General features: G+C 41.7%; 1 protein-coding gene across 6 annotated transcripts in view; it reads right to left on the bottom strand.

Annotated features, from left to right (window-relative positions):
- EVI5 (ecotropic viral integration site 5) overlaps positions 1–21,751 on the bottom strand; it is a 136,377-nt gene that overhangs the window by 21,457 nt on the left and 93,169 nt on the right. For all 6 annotated transcript variants that reach the window (XM_054979445.1, XM_054979440.1, XM_054979442.1 and 3 more), the window contains 3 exons: positions 18,269–18,415; positions 17,855–17,950; positions 12,210–12,305 (listed from right to left, as the gene is read on the bottom strand). In XM_054979445.1, coding sequence (XP_054835420.1) covers positions 12,210–12,305; positions 17,855–17,950; positions 18,269–18,415 — 339 coding nt within the window. The remainder of the gene's footprint in view (positions 1–12,209; positions 12,306–17,854; positions 17,951–18,268; positions 18,416–21,751) is intronic.

Raw genomic sequence — 21,751 nt, 5'->3', positions numbered from 1 at the left:
TAACAAACCCCCTCAATGAAACTCAACACTTAACTGTCCAAGTATGGATTTATAATCCTCTGTGGTAGGAAAATGCATTACAGCATAAGGAGTCCATGAAAAGATATGGGGATTCTTTGGAAATTATTATATTATTTTATATAGTCTCCCTCCCTCCCTCTCTCACACACACACACATACAGAGAGCAGCTCAAATAAATACAGTCTTTCTAGGGTTTCAAATTTCTAAGACGGTTTGTGTGAACATTCTCAACTTGGAAAGTTGAGAATACACTTTGAAGTATTCAGAAAAAGATAACTTATGTAAAATGAATTGTGATTTACTAGTAACCTGAAACTAGGAGCTTAAATTATTCTGAACACACTATAGCAAAAACTTGCTGTTGGCTCTCTCCCCCTAACAAGAAGATTCTCTGCATTATAAATAAGATAAATAAGATACTATTGTCATTAACTTTAGAGCAGAAAGGCTAGCTGTTTTTATTTGTATAGAAAAACGACACTAGAATATTACAAGTTAAAATCAGCACAATCAAGAACACAAACAGAAATGTACCAAAAACACCCTATTCCAGATAGGCAAATTTCATGCAACATTACTACCACTATTTCTTGCTTCTGCTTCCCAAGGCATTTTGTGGTCTGTCAGTGTCTTCTGTATGCAAACATACCAATTTTAATCTTATACACCAGTCCTGTAATCTATATAGCACATTCGTTCCTTGCAACATCTAACAGGAAACCAGGCCAGCTGCCTGGGAATACAGAACATAGGAAGAAGCAGCACAGCATATAAACTGCCTAAAATACCGTGATTCTAGAGGGGCAGCCATGTTAATCTGTTGCAGAAAAATAAAACGGAAGTCCAGCAGCACCATATGCTAGAGCAGGTTTTGTTATTAAGCTACTGCTGGACTTATTAAATTGCTTTAGTATAAGCCATTCAGTCTGAGATGGAATACACACTACCCTGGTTAAAAGCCTCCTTTAGCCCAGACTGGGTAAGGCCTTGAAAAAGGAAGCCGGGTGAACAAATGTCTAATCAGAACAGACAAGAAAACATCAGCATACCTTCCCGAGGCAGCCCACCTTTCTATGCACCAAAGAGAAGTGGCAATGAAACATATATCTGAACAAAATGGCAAAAATACTATCAGATTATTTTTTAAGCAACAAAGGGTTGGTTTACAAATGCAGCAAAATGAGATGGTAGAATGGACTGTACCACTTCAGACTGCAGGAAGAAAGGAACAGGATGTTAATGCTTCTCTTTGTAAAAGAGCTCACTACAAATAAAAAAACAGTGTTTCACTTACCTGTAACTGTTGTTCATCTAGGTCTTCTGTGCAGGCACACATGGGACTGCGCACACGCAGGCCTGCCGATTTTGGAGATTTTTCTAGCTCAATACCACTAGGGGGCACCCCTGCCTCTCTGCGCGCATGCGCGGCCGTTTTTTCTGCCAAAAACGGTGTCTAAGAGGTGGGGTGCCCCCAACATACCCTCAGTCCTCTTTTGCTGCCGTGCTGCAAGGTAAAAACAAAGAGTATTAGCGGGGAAGGAGGGAGGGCATGTGTGCCTGCACGGAAGACCTAGATGAACAACAGTTACAGGTATGTGAAACACTGTTTTTCATCGATGGTCTTCCTGTGCAGTCTCACATGGGAGATTATAAAGCTTAAATACCTGGGTGGAGGCAGAAAGAAGCCGTTATGAGAAGGTCGAATGCAAAACCGCTGTCAACGGCTGTCTCCTTCCTGTCTAGGACGTCCAACGCATAGTGCTTGACAAACGTGTCTGCTGAGGCCCACGTCACCACTCTACAAATGTCTTGGAGTGGAACACCCTTCAGGAGAGCTGCTGACGATGCTTGAGACCTAGTGGAATGAGCGTGAACACCTAACCAGACAAGGTAGGTTAGCAGTTTCACAGCACAACAGTATAGCCTGGACCACCCAATGAGCCAGTGTTTGAGGGGTCGCCCTATTACCCTTCTTTTGACCCGAAAAACATATACACAGATGAGAATCCACCCTGAAAGATCTAACCCAATCTAAGTAAAAAAGAATCACCCTACGCAGAGTGCAGGGCTTTCTTGACATCTGAACCCTGTGTACGAAAGAATACTGATAGGGAAATTTCCTGAGAAAGGTGAAAACTAGAAACTACCTTAGGTAGAAACTCAATTTTTGTCCAAAGGACCACCTTTTCAGTGTGAACCTTCAAGTAAGGGGGTTCACACAACAATGCAGCCAACTCCCCCATCCTCCTGGCTGAAGTAATAGCCACTAAAAAGGCTACCTTCAAAGACAGATAACGTAACGAACACGTGGCCAAGGGCTCAAAGGGCTTAGACATCAGCTTGGTCAATAATAAGGGCAAAGACCACTGAGGAACCACAGCCTTTACAGGAGGAAACATTAAGCCCTTAAGGAATAACTTGGCAGTGTGGTGAGAAAACACTGTCTTGCAGTCTATAGGGGGGTGAAAGGCGGAGATAGCCGCTAAATACACCTTAACTGAAGAGTTCGATAACCCTTGTTGTTTTAAACCCCACAAAAAGTCCAAGACTTCCGGGAGAGAGGAGACAAAAGGGTCTGAATTCCTCTCTAGACACATACTAAACTTTCCCCATTTAATAGCATAAGATTGACGAGTAGACAATCACCGAGCGTTCTGTAAGACGTGAGCTACTCCAGAGGAAAATGCTAGACTCGAGTGATCAGCTAAGCTGTCAGTTTGAGTTTGTCTATTCAGTTTGAGTTTGTCTATTCTGTGGTGAAACACTCCCCTCCGGGACAATAGGTCCAGTTCTGCCGGGAAGCTGAACATCCGAGTTTGTAGACGCAACAGGGCATGGAACCACGGTTGGTGTGGCCAAAAGGGGGTTATCAGAATGATCAAAGGCCTGTCCAATTGAATCTTGTTGATCACCCTGGTTATCAGGGGAAACGTGTAGAAGAGGCAACCCGACCACTTGAGTTGAAACGTGTCCCCAAGAGACCCATGGCCTAAGCCGCCTCTGGAACAGAACTTGTAAGTCTTGTGATTTTCTTTGGAGGCAAAAAGGTCTACATCGGGGAAAACCCCATCTGAACAGAGTTTAGATAAATGTCCTGAAGAGACCACTCGTGGTTGTCCCCATGCAACCTGCTCAAATGGTCCGTGAGTACATTGTCTGTGCCTGGGGATATGAACCGCCAGCAACCACGTCGCATGATCTATGGCCCAATTCCAGATTCTCACCACTTTGTTGCACAGAGTCACAGACGCTGTGCCCCCTTGCTTGTTTATATATAACATTGTTGTATTGTCCGTGAGAATCTGGACAGTCTTGTTCTTCACCGTATCTGCAAAGGAAACCAAGGCATAGAACACAGCTCTCAGTTCTAGAAGGTTAATATGCTCTTGACTCTCAGATTCACCCCATACACCATGAGCATAAGCCTCTTTGCAATGAACTCCCCAGCCCAGATTAGAGGCATCCGTCGTGACAAACACTTGTGGCCGTTAACAACCAAAGTGAACCCCTTGGAACAGATTAGCATCTACCAACCACCATTCTAGGGAGTGCAGGATCTTCCTAGGGACATTAAACCTCCTATGTTGAGTCCCTGCCTGGGGAAAAAACTGAGGTGAACCAAAGCTGTAGGGAGCGCATATGTAATTTTGCCAAGGGCACCACCGCAGTGGTAGACGCCATACAGCCTAACAAAGTCTGGAGAAACTGAGTTGACTGAAAGCAGCACCTCTTAAGTCTTTTGAGAAGAGCCTTAATCTTAACTGCCCTCTCTTGGGGCAAGAATCCTGCGTTCTGAGTATCATACAGAGTGGACCCTATAAATTGGATAACCTTAGAAGGGGCAAGCTTGGACTTCTTTTGATTTACGAAGCGGCCCAGATGAAGGCAAGTAGTCAGAGTGACCGAAACTTGTCTAGTTACGTCTTCAGCCGAATTTCCAACCAGCAACCAATCATCCAGGTAGGGAAAATTACAGCACCCCCAGATCCTCAGATGGGCCACTACTACCGCCATACACTTAGAGAAGACCCACGGGGCAGTGGATAATTCAAAAGGGAGAACCCTATACTGAAAGACACAGTTACCATAGAAAAAACGAAGGAACTTCTTATGTTCCGGGAAAATGGAAATAGGCATCTTTTAGGTCCAGAACCGTGAACCAAGTGTTAGAAGGTAACAAGGTCAGGACTGCCTGCAAGGTAACCATTTTGAACTTACGAACTCTAATAAATTTATTCAGATTAAGAAGGTCCAGGATGGGTCGAAGGCTCCTGTCCTTCTTGTCTACCATAAATAATTTTGAATAAAAGCCCAATAAATCGGCCTTATCAGTGACTTCCTCAATGGTACCTTTATCTAGGAGAGCTGTGAGCTCAGCCAGAACCCCAGATTGAGATGTTTCAGAAGAAAACACAGAGAGTCGTAAGTAAGGTAACTGCAAAAACTCAACTTTATAACCAACTTTAACTATTTTCTGAACCCAGACACCAGAGGTGATAGAACACCATCCATCGGAAAAAACACTCAACCTGACCCCAAAAAACAGGGCCCTGTAATTGTCAAAGTTGCTTATGTGGTTGAGGTTGGTCCTTGGCATGCTGTTGGTGCGTGCCTTGTTTGGACTTCTGGCCCGACCTCCTTCTGGAAAAGGAGAATTGTGGACGCTGGTAGTTTTGTTGACTCCGGTAAGCGTACCCTTGATAAGGTTGAAACCGTTGTTGTTGGCCTCTTTGGAACTATCTATAATGCGATCGTGGTGCACCTTGTTGTTGGTGTTGTGGGAGTACACCATATGAATGGGCAGTAAGCCCACTTTTTTGAAAGGTACTCGTCCGTCTTGTCGGAGAATAAAGTGGAGCCTTGTGTCTGGAGGAAGAGCTGTGGTTCTCAACTATGCGTAACGGCGAAGGACAACAGCTGATAGCAGAGATCTGGTCAACATGTCTGCCATATTACGGCTAGCATTGATCTGGTGGCGGGAAAGGCGAACAGCTTCTTCTTGAATGACTCTCAAGAATCTCTTTTGATCGTCTGGGAACTTACGTATAAATGTGGTTACCTTGTTCCAAAGGAGTAGCTGATAGGCAGCCATCATTGCCAAATAATTAGCTGTCTTCACTCCAAAGGCAGCAGAAGTGTAGAACTTGTGCACCATCGCATCCAGTCTTTTACTCTCTTTATCAGATGGAACCGACAAAGACCCTTGCTTCGCTTGCATCTCTTCAGTTACCAGAGATTAAGGCGGTGGGTGGACAGACAGGAAGGGACAGAGGTCATCATTAACCCTGTAAAGGTTCTTGACCTTCCTATTCGTAGCAGGAACAGAAGTCGGTTTCAGATTCAGGTCCTTCAGCAACTTTACAAATCCTTCGATAACAGGGAAGGAGATAGCCGTGGTGGACCCGGAGTAGATATGCTGTAAGATCTTATCTGTGAACTTTGGTTCTGCAGAAGTCACATCGATTTCTAGGTCCTTTGCCATACGTTGGAGCAATTTGTTATAAGCTCTAAAATTATCTGTAGGAGATGCATCTTCCAAAGGACCAATCTCTCCATCTGGAGAATCAGATAAGGGAGAGTCACTGGATCTACGTCGCTCAGTTCCAGTCTCCAACTCCGGATCTGACAAGTGCGGAGTCCGTCTGCAGCCAGCATAAAATGAGCCCTTATGGAAAGAGACCTAGATTCTCTTCTATAAGGGACGCCCAGGCAACAAGAGCCTTGTCTGTAGCGGCTATACGGGACCTGTTTGTCATAGAGATGACGCTCTCTCAAATAGCTCCTATAGGAGCAGGGGCTCACCCTGTGCTCTGAACGCCCCCTACGTCCTCAAGATGACCGTGAAGACCAAGAGCCACACGACAGCGATCTAGGACAGCCCATAGGGATGAGAGGTATCTCTAGCAGAATGACATCCTCCTCCTGGCTACTTCTGGAGTGAGGAGCATGGCAGGGTGATGATCGATCTTCTGATCCTCTATGTTTCTTGCTGGGGGGTTCAGAACCGACATCCTCTGACACTCAGGAGGATCTTGAGCCAAAAGGACACTCTCTAAAATCGCTTTGCCCTGTTTCGAGGACTGATACTTTCTCTTTTTCTTTTTCTTCTCTAGCTCGGAATGGACCGATCTTGGAACTGATGGTGGATCCGAGGGGATCAGAGCCAAGGTGGAATTTCCTGGCTGCGAAGGTCGGTCCAGGGTGGGGATCGAAGTCGACGGCACATCACTTCAGGGAATCTTTAACAGAGCACCATCCCAAGAGCCTCGAGGGGATGGAACAATCGCAGCCAACATCGAGGGCGTTGGACTCCGAGCAGTCTTCGAGCCTGCTGGAACTGAACCCGATACGGTGGGAATCGGTTCCAATGCACTCCGGACCGAGGTCGAAGTTGAGTTTGGTGACGGTCTAGGCTCCGAGTGGGTAGGAGAGGAGCAGGAACGCGGCGTCTTTGAGCCGGTCAAGGTGGGACCTGCCTGGGCAGTGGAGGAACCGGGCGAGGCAGAAGATCATGCCTTAGCCGGTAGAGTCATAGCTTCCATAGCACGTTTCCATAAGGAAGCTTGTAACCATCCCGCCCTCTCTGTTCTGGCTTTCGAGGTGAAGGCTTGACAATGTTTACATGCCTGCGTGTTGTGGGTCTCGCCCAAACAGTAGAGGCAGCTCAAATGCCCATCGGACTTGGTCATTTTCCTGTTGCAGGACACACGTTTGAAGAGCACCGTTTCCGACATTGCTGAAAACTTTGAACAAGCAGAAGAGCTAAGAACCTCTCTCATCGGCGGCAAAAGAGGAACTGAGGGTATGTCGGGGGCGCCCCACCTCTTAGACACCATTTTTGGCGGGAAGAACGGGCATGCATGTGTGCAGAGAGGCAGAGGCACCGCCTAGTGGTATTGAGCTAGAAAAATCTCTGAAATCGGCAGGCCTGCGTGTGCGCAGTCCCATGTGGGACTGCACAGGAAGACCGTCAATGAACTTTAGCCTATGAAGTGTAAAAGTTCTAACCTAGCTCCTCATACACTGTGATCGTTTTCTAGTTATAGAGAAGGAAACTTTGAAAAATGTAAACTTTTCACCTGCAGACTGTAGAGGTAGATTCAATTTTATCATTTTAGCATTCAGCCTGGTTTAGACATATAGCGAAATGAGTAGGCAAAGTGTTTCAAAGCCGTTACGATCTTGTAACATACGGGTGAAGAAATGCTCTTTAGTGAAGGATTATCTAACCTAGGAATGGGCTATCTTCTTGGCAAATGTGCCACGAAGCTAATCTGAAGAATGAGACAGTAGTGCTCTAGTGCGTGCTATGTATCCCCAGATGATCAAAGGGCAGCTGTGGTAATTCATTAGTGCCTTTTAAAACACAGTATACCATAAACGTAGTATACCATAAAGAATCTGGCTGGAATGCTCTGGTGACCAGATTGGAGTATTATAATATAGTAAGGTGTCAAAAAATTCAGCTGGTTCAAAATAGGAAAATGGAGGAGTAGAGAATGATGCAAGCTGCTTTGGGTCCCCACTGGGGAGAAAAGTGGAGTGTAAATAAAATGTGTCTACTTGGTTGTTCCCTAGGGGAAAACCTTTTAGGTTGGAAACAGCACTTCATTACCTAAAGATACTAACAGATGGAGTCCCCATAGGGACTAACAGCCAAGCAGGATGCAGACAGTACTGAAGAAGGAGAACGAGGAGAAATTGTAGCAGAACTTTCCCAGGGTCAAAACTGCTGGTGAAAAGGAAACAAGATGAAGATACGCAGTCCTTGCATCAATGGATCATTGGATTCAGCCGTTTGACCACAATATACCAGACTTGACTCAGCTTCATCAACCTCCAATTAGTTTCCAGGCCCAGTTGAACATACTAGTTTTGACCTTTAATGCTCTAAGTGGTTTGGGATCAGGATACCTAACAACCACATTCTCCAACATGAGTCTTCCCATTGGTGTGTTGGAATGCCTAGTTTATGGAACTATTTCCTACACAAAGCGCATCGGATTCTGTTCCTTCTCATCTTCAGGAGAATGGTAAAAATATTTTTGGTTAGGTTTCTGATTTAAGTTAATTGATGAAGAACTGGGTGGAATTATGAATTTGTGCTTTTTTAAATTCATGTAAGATTACGCTGGGGGTTTGGGTGCCTTGCTGGTTATTTTATGCTGTTTTATTCTATTTTACTTCCTTTCTGCTCTTTTCCTAACTTTATTTACTTTTAAAATACAGATTAAGTTTTAAATTATTGTTTTAAATTTACATTTTATTGTTAATCAAAAGGAACTTTGGTAGTTTTACAAAAAGAACTAGGGCTAAAATCTCCCCCCCCCCCCAAATTACTCTCTTTCTGCAAACAGTCATTATAGTAAGCAAAGACTAGCAAAAGTAAAGAATGCCTCAGGTAAGACAATGTAGTATCACAGAGCAGGCTTAGCTTGAGTATTTTCTAAAATGATCATATGTAGTTCTTAAACTTTTTAATATGCACAAATATACTGGTTCAGATTTTGGCAGAATTCAATGAACTAGTGTAACACAGTGAAATGTTATTTATTTATACAAGCTTTACATCTACATAAACATACTTAAGCTTTCAATGTGAACGAGGACTACCATACAATGTTTTCCTGTTTGAAGGCTGCAGGCATGAACAGTAAAGGAACTTCCATTTAACTCCCAATGTTTTTGCTTAGTCATCTATTAATTTGACCCACATCTAGCCGGCCAAAGAGATTGTGGTAATGTTGCATATACTATGTCTTTAAATAAGTTGAACATAAAGTTTAATTGTAGCATATCTATGAATGTTTGGAAAAGCACAGAAAGGAGCTTTCAGTAGGTTGGGGGGGATACCACAGTGCAGGACAGATTTATTAAGCAGAATTGTGCATGATCTGCACTAGATGTCAGAGATCAATACCAGGAGGACATATTTACTTAAGCAGAACTAAGAACAATCTAAAATTTTACTTACTGAATTCCCATTGAAGTTGTAACATTTAGTTTCATGGAACCAAGGTCTTTTTTTGCAAAAATGTAGCTGGGTTACTAGGAAAAAGGCAGCATGACAAGCTGCTGTGCTGAACTGAAAACCTCCTTTGCCTGACCACCTTGTATGTTCTTCTCAGACCCTCTCAGAGTGCTGAGACTTTAGAAGGCAAATTCAGATTTTATACTACTCTAAAAAAGTGAGCGCTGAAAGTCTCATGATCTCAAATGGTGTGCTGGAGTCCATAATTTGTGTCTGTATTACATAAATTAAAGTAGTTTGCTTCCTAAAAATGTGCCATGCTATTGCACTGAATTCAGTGTTCCATGTACCAACTCTAAAACATTTGACATTCCAACATCTTACATAAACAGTACACTGATTCTCTTTATACCCAATGAATGCTAGCAGACTTATGTAAGATTTATGAGACATTCTTGCAGAATCTTCTTACTAACACCGTTATTCCTGTACAGGGATTGTAAAGTACCAGGATAATTACGGTAGGCTTCCAGATAACATCATGAGATTAATAAAGTTACAACTAACAAGTATTTGCTTGACAGTCTGAACAACAGATTGAGTTTTCCTTTCCAAAATTTAAAAGATCTACAGAGTCAGAAGTTCTCTTTAAGCCTAGATATTGTTAAGCATCTCTCATACTTGGCCACTTACACAGTATGAATGATGAGAGCACACGTGCACATGCGCCATGTCTGAAGCAGTTATGACTATTGTACCTTATGTAGAACACTGATGTGGTTAAAGGTGCACATTACAGTAGAAAATGCATGTAGCTGCAAATCTGATTACAACTCCCTGAGCGTTTGTAACAGTCTACATATGCAGCAGTTTCAGCAGCTATTAGCAACTTTCAGTCATTCTAATAACTGAAGTATAATAGCATTTTCAAAGTAACTTGGATATGTGCAGACCAGAACTCTTCTACTGCATTAATTTTCTTTGTTTAAGCTTGTCTTGCTATTGAGTAGGTTGACAGGCTCCTGCATCCCATGTAAACAAGCTATTAATATGTAATTAAGTTACATTAGAATATGTAAGGGGGTGCACACCCCATTCAAAACAATGGATTGAACCCAAAAAGAATTTTCTATCAGTGGAGTGGAATTTTCCAGTCTCTACCATGACAGCCCACTTTGTTCCACAAAATGCTGCTTCGGGGGTAAGGGACACTGAACAACAACATGGAGGGAGAGGGGGTACTGAAGTAGGAAAGTGGAATGGATGTAAATTGCCAATTCAGTCAAAATCTAACACAATGCCATGCAGACAGACTTTTTCCTCACACAGACTCAGACTCTAAAGAATATCAGAATGACACCCAATTTAGGCTAGTGGTTCCAATCCAGCAGGTGACACATAGGCATCAACTGATTATGTGTGCAGATATCCTCAGCTGGATCGGGACATAAATGTTTAATGCAAGATGGCTGGCTATTGATTTCTTTCAAGTGAGTTTAGTGGTTGCTAAAGGTCTGGAATGATTATGACTTGTGCTGTTGATAAGGGCAAAGATTCCTCTTCGTTATAACCTCAAGTAGGCCCAACAGAAGTTCCAGCAATCTCCAACTGTGTACTGTTCATTTAGTGATGCAAGTTCAACAGAAATAGTAGGGGGAAAATGAAAGAGGATGTATTCTACTAGGTTCAAATTTGAGAAGAAAAATTTGTTATATGTACTGTTGCATTCTAACACTATGGTCATCTTTGTATGAGTAATTACTTACCATGCATATCTTACTTCTTAGAGACAGAACTGAATATGGATAGATATGGAATGCAGCTCAATATTTTGATCTTCACCAGATTCTCAGAGTACAAGCTTGATAACCTATGCTTTGCTACAGTATTTAACTACTTTAAATCCAATACTTATGGGTATGTAACATTTTTTGGTTTGTGGGGATTTTTTTTTGTTAGTCTTGTAGTATAATAGCATAGTACCCAAGCTTCACAAAGGTGTTTGAACAAAGTGAAGCATGTTATCCCTATTCAGGAGTCTTGTAACATCTTTCTTCAACTTTCTGCAGTTTCCTTTACCTCATTTTTACCTCAGAACACAGAGTTCCACAGCTGACCAATCAGAGAGGGGGGGGGGTGCAAGCAGGCAGGAACCTGCCAGCCACATAGGAAAGCCAGGCCCCACAGGGTAATTGGCAACCCTAGTGAACTTTGAGGGGAAGACTGGAAGGTGCATTTTACCTCAGGACACATTCAATGACTCCCAATAGCAACTGCGTACTGTTTAGAATGAAGGGGGTGAGGATCAATCAGGCCGCATACGCAAATGACTTCTGTGTTCCAACCGTCTCTGGGGGAGGGGGATGCAGTGTGGAATGTTGTGAGCCCCAATCAGCCCGCATATGCAAATGACCTTGAAAGGCTGGTCCAATCAAGGAAAAGTGGCCGAGCTGGCAGTGGGCGGGGGCGCAAGCAGGCAGCAGCCTACCAGCCACACAGGGAAGCTGTATCCCTTTGGGAAAACACATTTTACCCTTTTTACCCCCTTCAGGGGTGAATTTCTTAAAATACCTTCTTAGTGGGTGTTTACATCAGGAAAGGAACGTTCTCCCCAAATTTCATGTTCCTAGGTCCAGGGGTTTGGACTGTGTGTTGATGAGTCAGTCAGGACACTTGTCTTTATATATATATATAGATATAGATAATTAAGATCATAATTACAAATTATAGTGAAAAATGGATAAGATTAGCAAACTCTGTTGTATTTTTACAATTATATGCACTATTTCCCTGCACCTTTGATACATTTGTTATTCTTCACGTAAGACTATTTTAAGAATGAACAGACATAGCTAAACAATGTAATTACAAAACTTTTAAATATCACAATTGCATAAAAAACTAAACATACATCCCAAATGTTAATATACTGTTGGTGATGTTAATACTGTTACATATCAGAGAATTCTGCGCAGTATTGCCACATATAAGGTGGGAGTACAGGTAAGTTCAGTCTGAAGTCTCATGGCTTTCTCATTACGATTTCCCCCACATATTGCAATGCCAAATTTACTAATGTTTGTAACTGAAAGAAATCACTGATGAAAAAAGATTAAAACTGTTGTAATAGTTACCTAGAATGAGGAAAAAACTGATTTTTCCAAGATACCACAAATAAACTTTCAAGTGAACAAAAGTGCTTGCTTTTTTACTTACCTCATGATTCAGTTCTGCTATCTGATCTTTCAGTTCTCTTATATACTGACTAGAATCAGAATTATTTAGCTGCCCCTGAATTTTCCCTTCTTCTTTCTGTTCCAGAAGAGAAAAAGATTATCAAAAACTTCATTCCTGGCATGTTTACCTTATTTCTGGAAACAGACATACATAGAAACGGAAGTGAGGAGGGTGTGGCAAAGAGAAGGGGGCGCTGCAATGCAAGTTCTGTTCCTTCCACTACCATTCCAGTACACTGGTCCTCAAAATGAGGGAGGCAGGAGACGAATGAAAAAAGGTGTCATACCACTTGAGTCTGCTCAGTGCCAGGCATGAATTACCCCCCCCCCCCACACACACACTTTTGGAGTTGGCTTGAAGGATGGAGATGGTTTCCTGGCTGACACAAGAGCCAACTATTCAGCATTGTGTAAATGCACAATGCATCTCGCACGATTTTAAAAATCACAATACAAAACAAACAAACACTGTATCATACTCTATTATACAGCAGCAAAGGAAAAAGAAAAAGGCAGTAAAGTTTGACATTAATCATTATTCAGGGCTATACGCCCTCAGGAAGAGCATTATTTTTCCTCATCTCCTACATGTCAACACTGTGAAAGCAAAAAACATTTTAAAGAGAAGACACTCAGAAAAAAGCATTCTAATGTCACTGAGTGGCAGTAAAATTGGATATTTGCTTAAACTGTATAACAATATATCATTATACATCATAAGGCTTCATTCAATACTATTTATTAGTAGAGCTGCAGTGAACTTAGTAGAATTTGCTTCTGAATAAACATGCAGAGGAACAAGGCTGAAAACTTCACAGAGGAAGTTAGGTAACCCAAAATTCTATTTATTTATATCTCTTTCAATAAATAAATCCTTGGAAATACTAGCAGAACTAAAGTTTATTTCTCTAATCAGTATATGAAAAATCCAGAGCTCCTGATTCTAACTTTTCACTTTGACCTTCAGAAAATAGATGGTCTGTATGAATTAAAAAACAGGTTATCAGTTTTTTCATATGAACTTTGTTCTCTGATCATGTGTGTCCAAACATTCATGGGTTTATTTCAGTTCATGAAGACAGTTCTCACTTGGCCCTGATTCCTCTGCGAGGTCATGTTGTATAATGTAACTATCACCATACTTAATAGCAATATGTGCAACAACTGCTAGTTTGGATTCTGCAACTTATGTAAGTACTTTTCCAACATCAAGTCCTGAAAAGCATTGCTTATACATTAATCTAAGCAAATATAGTAGAAATGCTGTTATCACTAAATGAAAATAGAAGTTATCATCAGTTCAATTGCCTGTAAATGTAGTGCTTAAAAAGTATTTCACTCATAATTCTGAAAATCCCTCTCCCTCCAATTTCCAATTTCTTTTCCTTTGCCAAAACTGGGGGGCGGGGGGCGGGAAATCACAAACATTTTACCTACTGTTCTGGGCTTTCACTTCTCTACACCACTTCTAGACTCACATTGAACATCGGAAAGAACAGATTCAAGAAGGGCTTGGCAAACAAACTTTGTCAAAGATGTGGGGCTCTGAGGGGTAGACCACTCAGTGAACTGACTAGCAGTCATGCCAAATCGAATAAAGCATTAGTTCGCGCAACATATAATTAATCTAGATGAACAAAAACTTAATCCTGTCAAGACAGAGGAACCATTAGTTGAAAGCATGAGTGGGAGTGGCAGCTTTGTTGGATGAGGTTGCATTTTCCTTGAAAAACTAACTTTGCCGTTTGGGGGCAATACTGCATCTCATCACTGTTCCACCACTGGAAGCAATGGCAAGGAGTGCCAGCTTTAGCTGGTTCAGCAGTTGCACCCCTTCCTAGACAGGAATCATCCAGCCACTGTTACTTATACTTCTGGGACATCCAGGCTAGATTTGTGTGTGGTTAAAAGCATGGGACTCTAATCTGGAGAACCGAGTTTGATTCCCCATGCCTCCACTTGAAGCCAGCTGGGTGACCTTGGGTCAGTCACAGCTTCTAGGAGTTCTCTCAGCCCCATTCACCTCACAGGGTGTTTTGTTGTGAGGGTAATAATAGCATACTTTATAAACCGCTCTGAGCGAGCATTAAGTTATCCTGAAAGGCGGTATATAAATCAATTGTTGCTGCTGTTGTTATTGGGGCTTACGTTTGAATAGCAGTTTGGCATCTGCAGCTGGTCCAAGCCACCAAAAACATGCTTCTCTTATTTTATTCCATCTTCACCAGTTGCCAGTTAGTTTCTGGTCCTAATTGAAAATACTAGTTTTGGCCTTAAATGGTCTGGGATTAGTGAAATTTAAGAACTGTCTTCTCCCATACACACCTACCCAGGTGCTGAAATCATCTTGGTGGAATTTTATATTGTATATTATTGTTTTAAAGAAAATTTATATTTATTTTATATGGTATATTTTATCCTGTAATAACATTCAATAACATAATAACATTTGATTTATATACCGCCCTTCAGGACAACTTAACACCCACTCAGTGCAGTTTACAAAGTATGTTATTGTTATCCCCACAACAATCACCCTGTGAGTTGAGTGAGGTTGAGAGAGCTCCGAGAGAGCTGTGACTGACCCAAGGTCACCCAGCTGGCTTCAAGCAGAGGAGTGGGGAATCAAACTCAGTTCTCCACATTAGAGTCCCGTTGCTCTTAACCACTACACCAAACAGTAGCGTATTTATTCTTGTTGTAACCCACCCTGAGCCGGCTTGCGTGGCAGGCAGGCTATAAATCAAGTTAATAATAATAAATCTTCAAGAGGTCCTTTCTGTGTGCTCACACCATCAGAGATACAGCTGGTGGCCACACAACAAAGTAGTGGGTGGCTTTCTCAATGCACCCTGGAATACCCTTTCAAGGGGGTGCTTATTTAAGCCCTTGACTATTGGTGTTTTGATGGGTTCTGAAGACATTGATTTTTAGGAGTGCATTTGGGTTTAGACCTGGAGGGTTTGCCTGGTAACTTCTACTGCTCCAGTGGATAAAATTTTGTTTATTTATCTGCTAACATAATGTATTTGCATTATTTGATAACTTTTGACTATTTTAGGCCAGCTTGGAAATCCCGTTAATAAAAATAAACAAGTCTATCAACAAAAAATAAACAAGTCCATCAAAATATCAGCTATGATGCCTTAACCAATCTTGCATCTCAGAAGGCACTGAACAACTGTTGCAGGGAACCAACAGCAGGAGATGTTACTTCATGATATGTCTGTGATCTTTCTGTAGAGTAGAAACAGAATGCTGAACTAGATAGATCCTTGATCTGATCCAGCATGGTTCCTGACGTGGGGAGTTCCTAACATTTTCCAAATGCTTGGTGGCATATAACGTAAGAATATAACAGTGTGAATTCTGAGAAAACTGAGTTCTTAGTATGTTTATTCGTGTTTAGAAATCTGATTTTCCTTGACTGATACTCTGGAATAACTAAATTCAAGTGAGTACCATATTATAACTCCTTAAATTTCTGTACAACACATTCAGTGTTGGCACAGAAATGATATTTTGCATTTTTGTTGACAGCTCAGAAGTTAGCTATATTGATCTGTCTCAGTCTGCGGTGCTTTATAAACTTTTTCTGTATGGCAATGCCATTTGGCATTAGAAGCCTAAAGTTAGTTTATTCGCCAGGGCAGTTGTGGGGGCCTTGTGGCCTTTCGGTGACTCTGATGATTCATTCTAGATTTTCAGAAAACACATCACACTGCTGAAGAGTAAAAAAATGTTTCCTGTAATTGCAAAGATGGAAATTATTTTTAAAAACATCAGAACTTGTAAAGTGTTTAAAAAGAACACTATAAATATATTTAAAAAGAGGGTGTTAGATTAGATTTAAGACAGGCTCATTTCCGTGGCAGGAATTTAATCAGATTTTAAAGACTGGGTTGCTTCCATGGCAGGTTTTTGATTTCACTGAGTGATGTTAGGGGCAGTAACTTTATTTTTCCTGCCAAAGAGTGTTTCACTAATGCATAGAATGCTAGAAACCACAAATAGTGTATTCTACAACATACATTAAACATCAACAGTGACACAAAAGAGATTTGTTATGTGAAGCATAACAGACCCCTTTTGAGAGGTATATACATTAACAGGACAAGCAAGGAGAAAACAGATAGCAGTCACATTATGTAGATGTAGAATAATAAGCTTTTGCTTTAAAATTGTTTAGCAGATTGCTATGCAATTAACTGCACCGATGCAAAAAGCAACATTTAGAACTAAAGATCCAGTATAAATTCTGTTAGGTAGACTGAAAGCAATAAGGCTAAGCCTATTAGGAACAACACACAGTTAGCTAGAACAAGAAAGCATTTACTGGACAAACTGGATTAGAAAAATGAAATGTTAGTTTGCAGAGAAAAAAACCCTTTCGCTGATTCTTCTGCAGGTGTCCTCAAACTGTGATTGAATCTAGGATCTTGCAAATAAAGTCATTATAGTAATAATGTGGGTGTAGCAATACCAAGCATGTCATACATGTTTAATATTACGGTGTTCTGCACTTACATCTAGACATTTCACAGAAAGCTGCATAGTTTAGGGAAACTGTTGTGGCTCAACTTTAAATAGATAATGTAACACCCTGGTGCTCTCAGATTACAGCAATTTCAAAGAGGAAATGTTTCAGGTAATACTTTGTTCTACTACATCTTTACCAGCATTTAAACACAAAGCAAATTAGCTGTACTCCACTAAAACACAACTAGTTGTTCAGAGGAACCAACCTGAATTCAAGTAAATTGTGGAAGTTACTGTTACCAAGTTACCTAGGATCTTTCAGCATTAAGTTGGTAGAGAAGGAAGTGGCCATCATACATTTTAGGCTTAGCCCACTCTTTTCACTGAAGCTGAAGCACAAAGCTCTGCATCTCTCAGAGGAAAGCAATTTATATGGTTCAAGTGATTGCTATATGATGCAATGGATTGAGCGCTGGACTAGGATCTGGATCACCTAGGATCACCACTTAGCCATGAAGTTTTCTGGATTATCTTGGTGTAGTTATTCTCTCCCAGCCTAAACTACCTCAAAAAGTAATTGTGAGGACAAAATGGATAAGGACAGTATATAATGCACTTCCCTAAGCTTCTTGGAAGAAGAATGGGATAAAATAAATAAATGATCTTATATCGCATTGTGGCTTAGGTTGGTCAGTTTTCCTGCTCCAGTAAGAAAAACTGAATATCCCAGAATTAAGCTTATGCTAGCTCATGAAAATAAGGATGTGTGTTCTCACCCAGGATTCCCAGCTACGTACAACACATGTTATCTACAACCAAACTGCAGCTGACAGTTAAAAATGGGCCAATTTAAATGTTACAACACAGAGGCTACTGAAAAGTATACTTGTAGCAGCACTTCAGATGATAGGTGCAATTCTAATTTCACGTTCTGAGCTAATTATGATAACCTTAAGCCATGGAGAACACCAGTGAGAGCATTACATCTAATCATGGGTAAGAACATAAGTACGGAACCCACAGACAAGAAGGGAGTGAATTCAGTACCCTGTGGGCCCATTACATCCATATTGTAAGGCAATGTTTTAAACTTCGCACCTCCATATGATGCTGAAGAAAAACAAAGGAAGTTATTTTCACTCTTACCTGGATCTCTAGTTCTGCAATATGCTGCTGGAGTTCTGCCACAGCTGCTATGCTGTCTGCCTCGCGGAGTCTTACAGCCATCACCTCTTCCTTATTCTACAAATAAGGAAATGTTTAGGAAGTTTGTTAACCAGTTTTTTCCTCAAATAGTTGCAAATGGCTAGCTGATTTTCATTTCAAGACAACTGGTTCAATGGATACTGAATACTGTTTGAACAAAATAAATTCAATGAGATGACTCATGTATTGGCTTCATAGTGAATTTCTTAAGATTCATATTCATCATTCACATTTTTCATTACTGACATTTATAGAAATGATAATTCTGCATGCAATCTGATGTTTTTTCTGCTTTATTTAAAAAACTTGTGAATATTCTGTATTCATTACATTTTTCTTATCTACTGCATGTACCTTGCATTCAATCTCTGCTTGTTTTCTCTTTGATTCAGTAAGCTGAGCCAGAAGTCCTTTATTTTGTGCAGACAGATATTGGACCTTCTCCTGTAGACTGGCAATCTCTTGTTCTGCCCTCCGTAAATGGTTACTGTTTATTTGGTTCTGACATTTAGGAACAGAGAGGAACACATTAGCCTTAACCACATTCCTAGATATTTGTCATACTGAATACCTAGTAGCTTGTGTATGCGTTGTGTTTCATGCCTTGCACTGACCCAGCAGCACTGACCCACAAACCCATGGCACTTACAAATTGCTACAATTTCAGTGTTCACCCTAGAAAGCAACTAGAGGTGGGCAAGCATTTGAGCTAGAACTACCAATGGGTGCCTGCCCCGATACTGTCAGTAAGACATAGCTAAAGACAGCTATTTGCAACCACAATTAGCTTCTGACAGAAAAAACAGGGTTGCGCTTACCTGTAAAGCATTACTCATTGAGTTCTTCTCTGCAGGCACACATTGGGACTGCCCATGTACAGGCCAGTCGCTTAGCAGAGTTTCCCTCGCTTCTTTAAAGCTCCATTAGGGGCCACTTCTCTTCTCCCAGCACACAGACACTGCTTTCTTGCCAAGACAGTCATGTACTCTGAGAGAGGAGTGGCCCCTTCTCTCAGTTCTCCATCAGGTGTTAATGTACGTGACAGACTGTGAGGATACAAATTTGGATTTCTTTGTGTTGATAACCAAACCCAGTAATATGCATCTTTCTACCACCAGATCTATATGTTCTGAGAGCAAGTCCCTTGAGGATGCTGTAATAAGCCAGTCATCCAAATATGGGAAGATGGAGCATCCAAGTGACCTAAGGTATACTACCACTGGTGACATTCAGTGGGAGGGACAGCAGAAATACCAAAAGACAGTACTGTGCGCTGAAAGAGGATGTTCTTGTACTTGAAACATAGGTATTTCCCATGATCCCTGTGGATGGCTATGTGAAAATATGCATTATTAAGGTCAAGTACAGCAAATCAGCTATTCTTTTTGAGTACAGCCAGTAAAGCTGAAAGGGTACCACATGGAATTTTGTCACCTTGAGGAATAAATTAAGGTTACGCAGGTCCGGGATTGGTCTAAGACCATCATCCTTCGTAGGTACTAAGAAAAACCTAGAAAAGAAGCCATATTCTGACTCCCCATTGGGAACCCTATGTATTGCTTTCTTAAGTAGGAGGGACTGAATCTCAGCTTCTACCTGAGGTAAAGTGTTATTTATCGCTTGTTCAGGCAATTGACTGTAAGGTAACTCATTAAATTCAAATCTATAGCCAAATTTCATTATAACTAAGACCCAAGTGCCAGCTGTTATAACCCATTTAGGGGCATAAAGTGAAAGCCTGTCCAAGTACAAGGGATCAGCAGTAGAGAGTCCCGGCTCCAGTCAAAATTGTTTTTTATGGTCCTGCTGTTCCTTCTGATGTTGTGTTAGGTGAGCTAACTTGGATCTAGTAGCAGGCCTTCTTGAGTGTGTAGGTGGGCACTGTAGGAGAGCTGATTCGAAGATTGTCTCTGAGGTTGATAATACCTTTGGTCTGTTATACTGGTAGTGATGTTGGAAAAAATGGGGTCTCATAGTTTGCTATTCTGGTGCTGTGACCCCAAGAGATTTTGCAGTTTGTTTCTCTTTTTTTGAAAGAGCATCTCATCAATTTTAACTGAAATGAGGCAAGAGCCTTCAAAAGGCAATTCTTCTACTTTGATCCTGGTGTCTAAAAGTAGGGCTGTAGGCTGTAACCAAGAATGACATCTGATAAGAATTGCGCCCATCATATACTGCATGCTTGCCAGCATTCATCTTTTGTTTGGATATGCACACTGCTTTTGATTTTAGTAGATTCACAAGTGCTTTTTTATCTTCAGGCAGTGTGTATGAGGCTAGCTTCTCTCACAAGTAGAGTTAATATGTGCTCATAATTGTTTGATAATTACCCATTTTGAGGTTCAAGGCGCAAATGGAGTATTGCTGTCTACCCATGGAGTCTGTCTTTCTACCCTCTTGATCAGTAGGGGCGGAGCATGAGCCAGGGTAGTGTCTCATCTGCATCTCACCAATGAGGAAGGTAGTGGGTAAATAGTTAAGGATGGCCATTTGCCTTGCTTTATCTTACAGAGCTGCTTAATTTTTCTAGAAGTTGGAGACAAGGCCACGCATTTCTCTCATTCTACAGTGACCATGTTACCCAGACCTTCAAGGATAGGAAAAGCGACTACAGGTGGTGTATCACTATACAACCTTCTCAAGATCATCTTTGGCCTTGGGGTTGGTGGAAGAAATGTCAGTTTCAAGTGCCTGTGCCATCCTTGTCCTCTGCTCCAACATCATCCTAAGATCCCTATGTGGAGATCCTGACTCGTATGCCCCAACTGCGTCATCAGGGGATGGGCCGAAGCTGTCTTGGATCCAACCTCATGTTGCTTGGGTGAGTGGTATTCCTCATCTGAGTCTTGGTTACAGTACTACTCCATCTGTGAGTGATGAGGTAGGGGAAGGTAGGTCTGACCTGTGGAAATGGATGGTGTCAAAGCAGGGGAGGTGCAGTGTCTCCCATGGCTCTCCAGCCATTGGATGCAGCACTGACCTTGTGATTCTAGATATGGATTTGTGCAATGAGGGTGGGAAGTCTTGGGTGTCAAATGTCATCCAAGTTGTGTTCTCAGATCCAAAATGTCCATTGAAGACTGCAACAAATCCAACAAGTGATGAGGCGTGGCTCTCAGATCCAGTCTTAAGCCTCTTGGTTCCAAATGACGGTGGACAGGTGACCTAGACATTGTGATGGTCTCAGTCAGGTTTGGATAGACTTAGCTCAACTCCCGGATCTCAGGGTTGGTCCAGTGGCATCACTGGATCCATCTCAATGTCAGAGTGCAATTGGTCTGGTGAATTGAGATGTAGGGAGGGGGTTCTTGGAGATATCATCAGGAACTCATCTACCTTGGTCTTGGGTACAGGTGGCCAACTTTGAGCAAATGCCTTTGTGTGGCTCTTCTCATAATGTTTAGATTTGTGCAGCTTTTTTTGAGGGTGGTTCTGATGTGGGTCTCAGATCTGATGGAGGTCTCAGACAGTGGTGATTTTGCAGCTGGAGATTTGGAGCTGGTAAGGACCCATTCCCAGAGTGCAGCCTTGAGCTTAAGAGCTCTTTCATTTCTGGCCTTAGGGATAAACTGCTGGCAATATTTACAGGCTGAGACATTATGGCCTTCACCCAAACAAGGCACAGGCACAACTCATGACCACTGGTACGGACCACTTTGGCTCTACACAAGGGGTACTTCTTGAACAGGACCCATTCAGACCATCCGATAGCAACAAGTTGTAAAACACAAACCAGAGGCATAGTCAGAAGTCCATATTCCAAAGTTTGTTGAAAGCCAAAAATCAGTCCAAAATAGTTCGTAAGAGAAAAGAACACTCGGAGCTCAGAAAAGGGAA

The sequence above is a fragment of the Eublepharis macularius genome, chromosome 5, assembly GCF_028583425.1.
Source record: "Eublepharis macularius isolate TG4126 chromosome 5, MPM_Emac_v1.0, whole genome shotgun sequence".
Classification (NCBI taxonomy): domain Eukaryota; kingdom Metazoa; phylum Chordata; class Lepidosauria; order Squamata; family Eublepharidae; genus Eublepharis; species Eublepharis macularius.
The sequence above is the reverse complement of the archived record's forward strand: the minus strand, read 5'-3'. Positions and strand labels throughout refer to the sequence as shown.